At 34.8% G+C, this 10,234-nt stretch overlaps 1 protein-coding gene across 1 annotated transcript; it reads right to left on the bottom strand.

Annotated features, from left to right (window-relative positions):
- Window positions 1-315: 315 nt before the first annotated feature.
- LOC145567735 (BTB/POZ domain-containing protein At1g63850-like) lies at window positions 316-3,613 on the bottom strand. Its single transcript, XM_081627097.1, has 2 exons — window positions 2,685-3,613; window positions 316-1,841 (listed from the first exon to the last, which is right to left on the bottom strand). Exons 1-2 carry the CDS (start codon window positions 3,441-3,443, stop codon window positions 897-899), a joined length of 1,704 nt encoding a protein of 567 aa, XP_081483223.1. The 5' UTR covers window positions 3,444-3,613; the 3' UTR covers window positions 316-896.
- Window positions 3,614-10,234: the final 6,621 nt, after the last annotated feature.

Raw genomic sequence — 10,234 nt, 5'->3', positions numbered from 1 at the left:
GGTAATTCAAACGTATTCAAGTGATCGTTTGGTGATCAGCCTTGCCACATAAATGCACATGTAGCTTTTCAAGGAAACACGGAGTAGAAATATTGGATTTTTTTGGTTGTTCAATACAAGCGATTTCATTTTGTGTTCTTAACAACTTTAAAAATTCCTACGAGTATGTATTTGTGTTAGCCAAACGACTACCGAGTGTAAAAGCAATAAAGGATTGAAGAGCACCACAAAATGTCTTAAGACAATATCATAACCCACTTTGGTACGCCATAATTTTGGCACTTGGCAATAGCAGTGCGCAAAAGAGAAACTTATAGATAACATTATATGTCAAAAATATCTCAGATTTTACGGTCCAAACAAAGCCAAATCCATGTGATCTACTGATATCATCCGGCAGTGAATGATACTTTGTATTTGATAGCTTTGCAACAAAAGAAATTAATAACTCTGACTGTACTTGAAAAAGACATGGATTAGAGATGAAGGTAGCTTCAATGAGCAAGTCGGCATGGGACGTTGTCTTATTAGTGCTAATCATGACACTAACACTAGCCATTGTCCACAGTCAACAACCACGGCGTATAGCCGTATATCTATTGCTTTCAAGTTTCAACAACATAATCTCATCTAATGTAAGACGGCCGGCTATTAACAAGATTTCTTTGACTAGCATAAACTTTCAACAATGAAGCTGGCAAAAGAAATAGACTCAATACCGCACATAAGGCAGGTCAATGGGTATAATATCCGAAGAGATATTCAGGATTGAAACTCGATCTCGCAAGTAATAAGGACTGAGTTAGGAAAACCAAAATCTTCAAAATTGCAGCTGGATGAATTATTATCCCACGAAAACTAGCTTTTTTACTTCTGCATATTTGAATAGTTACTGTCTATCTATTATCAGAACTCCCATTTGCAATCCGAACATGAGGATGGTCCGGCTGAACAGTGTTTCGTTTCCAGAATGCCCTTCTCCACCAAACTTCAAAACCCCGTTGTATGTTAGGGCAATCTTCTCCAGAATTCAGGAACCTGTCGAACCAAGCAAGAAGGATTTCTTGTTGCCAAGAGAGAGGCAAAGTAAGAATGGTGTTGCTAAGGCCATCTTCAATCAAATGCCGATCAAGTCCCTTTGAAGCCCTTCTCATCCACCCGAAATCATCATAGAAGGGCTCCAACCATGTTTGTAATAGCTGGCACCTCACATCCTTCGATGCCAATAGTTGTCCCTTTCCAACGCCCACAAAAAGCCTGGCTGTGACCCTGCTAATCTCAAATCTGTGAACCGGAGGAACCTTAGCATGTGCTTTTGACATTTCTGTTTGTGAAGCCCATGTAGTCAGGAAGTCCTCAGCAATCTGCCTATCAATTAGGATATCCAAAATCCAGTGCAAGTTATCTGCCTGCCTTGCAATCTGACTTACATCCTGCAAGTTTGATGCTGCAGCTTGTAAGAAATGGTGGCGTAGTCGCTGTAAACATCCATCACAAGCAGAATACAAAGACTCTTTTCGCAGTTCATTATGATTTGCATTCTCACGGAGCATTTTGGAGACTAATCCCTTCATCTCTCGTCTTGCTTTCTCATCTTTCCCTTCGAGGACTACATTTAAGAGCTTCAAAAGTACTTCCTCATTCTCAATAATGTTCTCTTCCACATGAGCGTTTGCATCAAGGGACACTCTCTTAAGAACTTCACTAGCACCTATGCCTTCAAGATGCAACTCAGAAAGTAGTGAGGCCACCTTCTCTTCTTCATCCTCTGCCCATGGCGCAGCTTCCAAATACTCTAAACAAGACAATACCCCTGCATCAAACCCAATTGCAGCGGAAACCTACAAGCAAAAAAACATGTAGCTGGTCATATAACTTTTTCTTTGAATACTAGTATACTACAAACAATAATAGCCTCACATAACAATCCAATTGCAGCTGAATCCTACAAGAACTAGAAAAGAAAACTACATGCAACATGGCTTGTATAAGACCTTTTCCTCTCGAAACTTCACTGTTATTCCCAGATGGAAAGGAAAGCCATCAACAAAGCAAATCAAGTGACCCTCAATGACAATGTAGGGTTCTCAAAAGTAACCCTACTAAAAACTATGCAAAGATACAACATTGCAAAAATTCACACTCCATGGAAACACCAACACAATCGCTAAACGCCTTGATATGGATAGATACAGTCTACACAGTCACAGTATCGAAGCCATTCAATTCACATTACAAAACAAAGATTAACAATCAATAGTCAATCAAACACAATTAACTACTACTTGCCAGTCAAAATTATGTTTGCACTTCAAAAGGAAATCCTATAGTGGAAACCAAAGACTCAATTTCGTTCACCAACCACTGTCATTCATAGCCAAATATACACATCCCAACCGCGATCCTAACTCAGAATCACCCGAAAATAACCTCTAATAGTATAATGTAGCCATATTCAGCTCAACCAAATACAAACTATACCATTCAATTATCCCTCAAAACACAATTTTTCCTTTTTCTTTATTCACTTTTCCCTTGTTACTATTCAATCTTATATTTTTGTAAGGCGCCATTTCTGAAACACTATTCTATTAAAACAACAGAATATAAATTCAAGAAACAATAATAAAAACCCAGAAATTAGATTAGTAATTTTAAAAGAAATAAAAATAAATAAATTATACCTTCAAAATGGCAAGAACTCTGGGAACATCTTCACGCATAAGCTTCCTCCTCAAATCTTTACAATACATCAATCTCAAAGTCTCAATATAAACTTCAACATCATCACAATCAGCAATCTCAACAGCAAACGGCGTCGTATCAGCACCTCCACCATTTCCATTCCTATGAATCTTAGCAGCAAATTTCCCAGCAAAAAACCTACTATTCCCCACAAGAATCTGACGATGAACACACAACTCAACAGAAAACCCATCTTTGGAACTCAAAGTCAGCTTAATATCACTCGAACCCGGGTCATTAAACTGATTTCCTGGACTCTTATTCGCCAAAATATCATTAATCCGAAGTTGCAGCAACCCCTGTTTGTCCAACAATGGCGGCGGTTGCGGAGGAGACTTGACGTTAACGACGCTGTTTTGGGGTGTACTGGTGTTGGATCTGGTAGTGGGCTGAATGTCGGGCTCACTGGCCATCATTTCGAAGAGGGTCGGGCTTGATCGGGTTTGAGGAGGTGGGGACATCGGGTTTAGAAGGCCCGCTGTTAGAGCAGAGTTGAACTTGCTGAAATTTGTGGGGTATGATGAAATGGGTTGTTGTGAATCGTAGTCCGCCATTGAAGGAGAGAGAGTTGGACTCAGTGAGTAGAGAGCGAGTTCAGGGGATGCTGAGGACGATATGGTAATTTCACGGAAACGACGCCGTTTTGGCTTGGTGTTTGCTGCGGTGGTTGTGGTCGTCGCAGTGGTTGTTGCTGCCATTGAAATAATTGTTGATTGTTAAGAATTTAAACTAACATTTTTTGTTTTTTGTGTATTTTTTTTTTATTTTAAGGCATTGGAATTTGAGAAGGATGAATAAAAAAAGGGAGAAATAATTTGGAAGAGTGGGAAATGTTTTGAGGGAATTCAGGCGAAGAAGATGAGGACACTGGGCAAATTAGGGGGGAAGAGAGGGTATTTATTTGGGATTGTTTGTTTTATTGATGGAAGAAAGTGATTTTTATGGTTTGGGTGTTTATGGTACTAATTATGCTCTTATTTTGGTATTGGATGGAGTTTAATTGTGTTTTGGACCTAAAGTTTTAATGTTGTGGTCACTCTTTTGGCTTGTAGGTTTAATGAAGAAGGGCGTGGTCAGTCCATAAGTATCGTAAGGGATTTATCACCGTATCCTATGAGAAGCTTAAAAGGGGGTAACGATGGTTGGATTGCGTTTCTAAAATAGTCGTTTGGCTTAATTTCGTCTCATTGAGGTAACAATGTTGTGTCACTTGTGTGTTTACTACGGAGTGTATGCATGTATAAGTAGCGTTATTACATGACATGGTCAAAGATGGGAGTGTTCATGCGTGAAGAGCACGAACCTAAACCCCTTTTCTATATGTTACCTGTGTGATCCTTTATATATTGACACATGTGAGGTACACGCTATACAAGGATGCATTTTTTGGTGTAAATAAATTATGAGTCTTGTAATTAGCTTAGCTTGCATCAAACACTAGTTAATCATTTTTGTTTATTTAGCAAATGAATGATGTTTAGTGCATACAAAGATAATGTCTAAATCTATTCAATAAAAACCTACATACTAGCTAGTTTTAAAAGTAAAATAAAACTATTTCTACTCCGAAGGATTTTCTCTGTCTCAAATGACTAGTTCTTAACATTATCCTTAGCTTGATATGAAACCCTGAAGACTGAAGTGATCCCATCCCCCTTCTTATCCTCACCATCATTGCCACCCACACTAGATTCAATCCAAGTGAGTCTAACCCCCATTGCCTTCACTCAACAATAAAAAAAAGTTTCTATTCTCAACAATTAGCTATTTAGAGCTTGTTCTGATTTACTGAACTGAACTGATTGGAGCTGAACTGAACTGAATATTTTATGAGAGAAGGAAATTATGAACTGAACTGAAATAAACTGAACTTATTAGAACTGAACTGAACTAAAAATAAGTTGAAGAGAACAGACCATTAGCTAACTATATTCAATCACTTAACGATAAGGGTCAATTTGACCACCCAACGTCATCAAATTAAATCTCCCCTATATGTACTATGTTAGTGGAGGCAAAAGATGATGATTACCCGATTAGGTGTTCATTGTACATATGCTACTTGAGGATAAGGGTATATACTGCGTATTTAATTTTGTAAAATAAAAATGTGTATAAGCAATTTGAGGATTTATTTTTCCGGTTAGTGAATCTAGCTATGTTACGGGTTTTGCATATTGAAGTTTATATTGATGTTGGTTTGTTACCATCAATTTATTTGGTGGTAGGGTTGTTATTAAAGATATTCGAAGAATACATCTATTATACGAAATTACGAAGTATCTCTTTATTAAGGGTATATGAGCATCATTGATGACTCGATGTGATGAACAATGGTGAAATTATATTCCATCTATCCTCGATCTTATTATACATGGTTGTGGACATAAATCTTGTTATAATAACATTGTATTCTTCTTATATGGAGGTCACATAGATTGAGACATTTGAGAGGTCTTAGCTTGCATGAGGAAGGAGTGTCTTTCGATAAATTTTATCATCCACAAATCCACAATTATAAATATTAAATCTCACTTAAGAGAGGGGGGGGGGGGGGGGTTTATATTCTTGAAGATTGTTGATGAAGAACAATCTCAGCTCAAAGTTGTTGGCAAGTGACTAAGGGCCCAATCTCTCTAGCTTAATTTCAATTCAATTCAGTTAAGTTCAGCTCCAATTAGTTTAATTTAATTCAGTTCCTAATTTTCTTTTTTCATAAACAATTCATTTCAGTTCAATTTAGTTTAGCTCTAATCAGTTCAGTTCACTTATTTTCTAGTAAATCAGAACATGCCCTAAGTGGTAATAATTGTGAAAAGGATGAATGAAAATCATGAAACATTTGGAGATTACATCTTGATGTCTAAACCAAAGTAATATAAAGAATTCTCTACAACAAGGCGCCATCATTTATATTTGTCACGCACTCAATCACCATGCATGGGCATGTATCAGATGTATGTCAATATATAAGTGGCTATGTGCACTATCTCAAATCTCTAATCCAGTTGAGCTCAAATTGCCCTCATAGAGAAGCCAAGGCAAAGTAACCTATTTTCTCGCAAGTCGCCTCTTCTAGATTTTAATTAAATATTTTGGGTCTGTTCTGATTTACTGAATTGAACTGAACTGTATTGAATATTTTATGAAAGAAGGAAATTAGGAACTGAGGTGAACTAAACTGAAAATAAGCTGAAAAGAATAGGCCCACTCGTCTTCTTTTTTTTTTTTTTTTTAATTATAACTTCGGGAGTTTCAAGCTTAATTAATTACCAATGCACTTTTTAAGACATTGATAATATCTCTAATCACATTTTAGGATAAATTATTTTTTGATTGTATATATTGTGTTATAACAGATGTAATTAAGAAAGAACAAATATTGAATGTAGAATTAACAAGAAAAATAGACAAATAGATTTATGTGCATGGTTCACCAACAATGCATTGACTACGTCCACAGGCAAGCGAGAGTAATAGTTTTATTGATCTTAAGGAAAACAGATTATAACAATTCAAACTAAATTTGAAACCAATCACAAAAAAATAGATTGATTGTCTCTTAGACTTTTAATGTTATCTCTCTTAGATCTCACAGATGAGAAATACACAAAAGACTCTCAGATTTCTGAATAATCACTCAACTGATTCGGATAGGAGTAACCCTAAGGGGTATATATCAAACTCTCCAAAAAAAAGAAACTGAATTTGGGCCAAAGCCCTAACAATAACCACACGGACCAAAACCGCACGACCGTGTACGTTGAACCACACGACCGTGTGACATGTCTTGTGGTAGCAGAACTACACGACCATGTACCATGAACCACATGGCCGTGTATATTGAAGAGTACGTAGCACATGTATATTGAAGAGTACGTAGCAACTAACACATACTACACGATTGTGCACTACACTATCGACCTATAGTATACCAACTCGGTTACCGATTCAAATCATATTGCTTACATATTGAAATGAATGTAAATATTTTATTTTACAAAGACAGTCAAATGAGTGTGTGAATTTTCAAACTTTTGTAATTAAAATAGATTAAAGGAATTGCTTGATGATAAAATGTCAAAATCTTTTGCAAGAAAGTGTGTGTGTCGTTGTGTTCACATACGGTACATTAGCTTGCTTATATAGTTATATGCATTGACGTGATCATTTAGTCATACATTACGTGATTATTACGGAGTATTATTTAGTCACACACTATATTACTATAATGAACTACATCATACATCAAAATCCTTATAGAATCTTGTAATAGTATTCAAGTTTACCACTATATATATTAGAAAGCTAATTAATTAAGCTAAGGTTGCAGTCTTGTCTCAAATATTTCAACCTTCTACCAACCCATCTAATAAGACTTGATCATACAGTACGAAATAAGCACAAGTCAACATTAGATGTATCATGTATGTAGTATTTAATTATAATTATTTAGCTAAACTATAGTTAAGTATAGCTAATCCATCTTGGTAGCTAAACTATAGTTAAGTATATATATAGTTATTCCATCTTAATAGAAAGAACACAATCTTAGATTAATTGTTGTTTTCTTACCTTAAATTCAAACAAAAACATTAGTTGGAAAATGGCAAAAAAGAGAGAGTTTAGACTTTTAATTAGTCAAGTAATTAAACTTATCTTTGAAAATTTACAGCTTTTGATGCCTTTGCTTTTTAAAACAAGCAAATAATAAAGCATATCTACTCCATAAGTTTGTTCCAAGTATTCTTTCCTCTCTTTTATCTTCATAATTTACTTAAATGATCATGATCAAGAGTGAAAATTACGACCTCAAGAATTAAGCATACTGAATTATGAAGCAAAATCGTACCCTAATTAATAATTATTAATAAATTTTTGGTGGGTCGGTCATAAGCCAAAATATAAAAATATAGTAAGGTTGAAGCCAAAAGACATAATTTGCTTTGCTGAAAACTTATGATTTTGTTTGATGGCAGTTGTCACCTTGTGTTACATGAATCGGAATGCCTGAATTTATACACATGGGATCATAAATTATTACTCATTCCATTACTAGGTAGTGGAGTATAAACAATTCTACAAATTATTTGGATCGGACCACTTTCTATATATCATTGATATGAAATGTATTTTGGCCTATTAGTTGCTGGATGTTAACAAGTTGTATTATATTGCGTAAAATGACTAAAAAATATATATAGAAATAATTTATTATTTTGAAAATTATAAACAACAAACATATGATTAATTGTAGTAAAGTTGACAAAATTTAGGATCATATACAGAGTATTTATAACAATAACTACTTTCTCCATTCTTTTTTGTTCTACTCATTTACATTTTTTGTGGTTTCTAACGTGCATGTTTTAACCAACCATATCTTTAATTGTGTGCTTAAAAAAAATTAAGGTAATTTGATGTTAAAATCAACTAAGCACTTTTAAAGAAAGGTTATAATTTAATCTAGTCAAAGTGGCCTAGCTTAATTTGATGGGACTAGTATGAGATATGATCATGTCAACCAACAAAATAATTTGTCCAACTTTCATACTTTTGATCCAGCACAGCTCCTGGTAAAAGTGACAAATCGCTTTCATCAACAATTATAATAATGGACTGCCTTATTTATGTTAATATTTCATGTTTCATGTTTACTTTTATATTTGCTACAATTAGCATATGTTTTGGTCACATGATATGTACACTATAATTAGTATGGCAGATGCTTTGGTCATGTGAGAGTTGGGCCGGGCCTTTTAAGTTGACAGCCCAGTCTATCATAAAAGTTTAGACACCACCACGCCGGCCAGTATAGCTGATGCTTTGAAATGTGTACCCAGTTACAGTGTTCTAACTGGGGCATTGGACTTGTGTTTAAGGACTTTCGCATAAATCTTATTTCATCCGTTTTTAATTAGTTGACATGTTTGATTTTACCTATTGTATAATATATATTCAATTCCAAGTATAACGTACTCTATACAAAGTAAAATATAATCCTTTTTTTTTTTTTACGTGTCCTAATTTAACTTTTATGTACACTAGTTTGAGTCTTTCACCAATGTTAAAATCGTGTCAATGTATTATGTATAGTTTTAAATATTAATATTTTATGATTTATTGTATATCATTTTTGCTAATTATAGATATCATTGGTCAAAATAATGCGCTGACTTATTTAAGATGCATTCAATAATATCTCATAGTGCCCCATTTTGACCAAAACTAGCGAGTAGCAACCATCACAGAAATTTGACCAATAAGACAATAATATCTTTAGTACGGATCAATCATTGTAGCTTATGAAGGACCCCTGATGGCTCGATCTCTTCGCTGTTTGAAAGATATCTTCTAACATGATTTTGGCTTGGCCTGATCTAGTATGAGCTCGAACATGAGCCAAATTGATGAAATGAAGACATTATATTATACAGGTGTGACAAAGTCTTAAAAACAGCAAGCCAAATAAGTCAGTTGTCTAACCTTAAAGATCTCGATGATCGTATTGTTTCATTGAACTCAATTGATATTCGAGGATGACAGTTACGTAGTACGAGTACTGTTATATTATATGACTTTACGAGTAAAGTATACAATTAACTGATTTAACTATTTAAGTAATTTAACATACAAACATGTTTCACGAAATCAATCTTTGCACAAATTCCAGGCGTTTAGCTTGGAAACTAAATTACTTGGCTTCATTTGTAATCCGTTTTATGTTTGCTGAGTTATTGACACTGTTTGGGGTATCAACTGGCTCCCACTATGGGCGTCTCATTAAATGGGCTCGATTTACCTATGAGGCTATGAATGAAGCCTCTCCATGCCTCAAGTCCAACGCACCAGGGGTCCAAATGCCCAAGGCCAGCCCACATGCAACCTTGGGTCCACTACTCCATGGTATAAAAAATTATAAACACTCCCTCCGTTTTTAAATACTTGCTCCATTTCACTATGTGCGAAATTTTAGGAGAAATTGGAAAAACTAATAAAACATGGATGTAGTGGGATAAGTGGAAGAATACAAAATTGTAAAAAGCAAAAGTATTGGAGATAATTGAAGGAGAAAGAATATAAAATTAATAAAATATGATTCATGGTAGATCCACTAGGTGAGATAAATTAATTAAATATTGTAAAAACTTTTCAATCATTTAAAACTGTCAAAAATAGAAAGTGGATGGAACAAGTATTTAAAAACGAAGGGAGTAGCCAATAAGCCAAGTTAGTACAATTTATTCACAGATACTAAACATTTATTGTACTTGCATAGGGACAACAAATACAGTGAATCTGGACCCGACCTGGATCCATGGATCAATATCCGTTTTTCATGGATATGGGTCTTCAACATAAGGACTCGACAGATTCGAGTCGGATCTAGGTCCTTTGAAAAAAACTGGATCTAACCATAACACCTAGATTCATTTACCCGTTTAAAAAAAAAAAAAAAAAAAAAAAAAAGGTTGACTAAAACATTTTT

The sequence above is a fragment of the Chenopodium album genome, chromosome 11 (genome assembly GCF_948465745.1).
Source record: "Chenopodium album chromosome 11, dcCheAlbu1.1, whole genome shotgun sequence".
Taxonomy (NCBI): domain Eukaryota; kingdom Viridiplantae; phylum Streptophyta; class Magnoliopsida; order Caryophyllales; family Amaranthaceae; genus Chenopodium; species Chenopodium album.
This window is presented reverse-complemented; position numbering and strand designations above follow the sequence as displayed.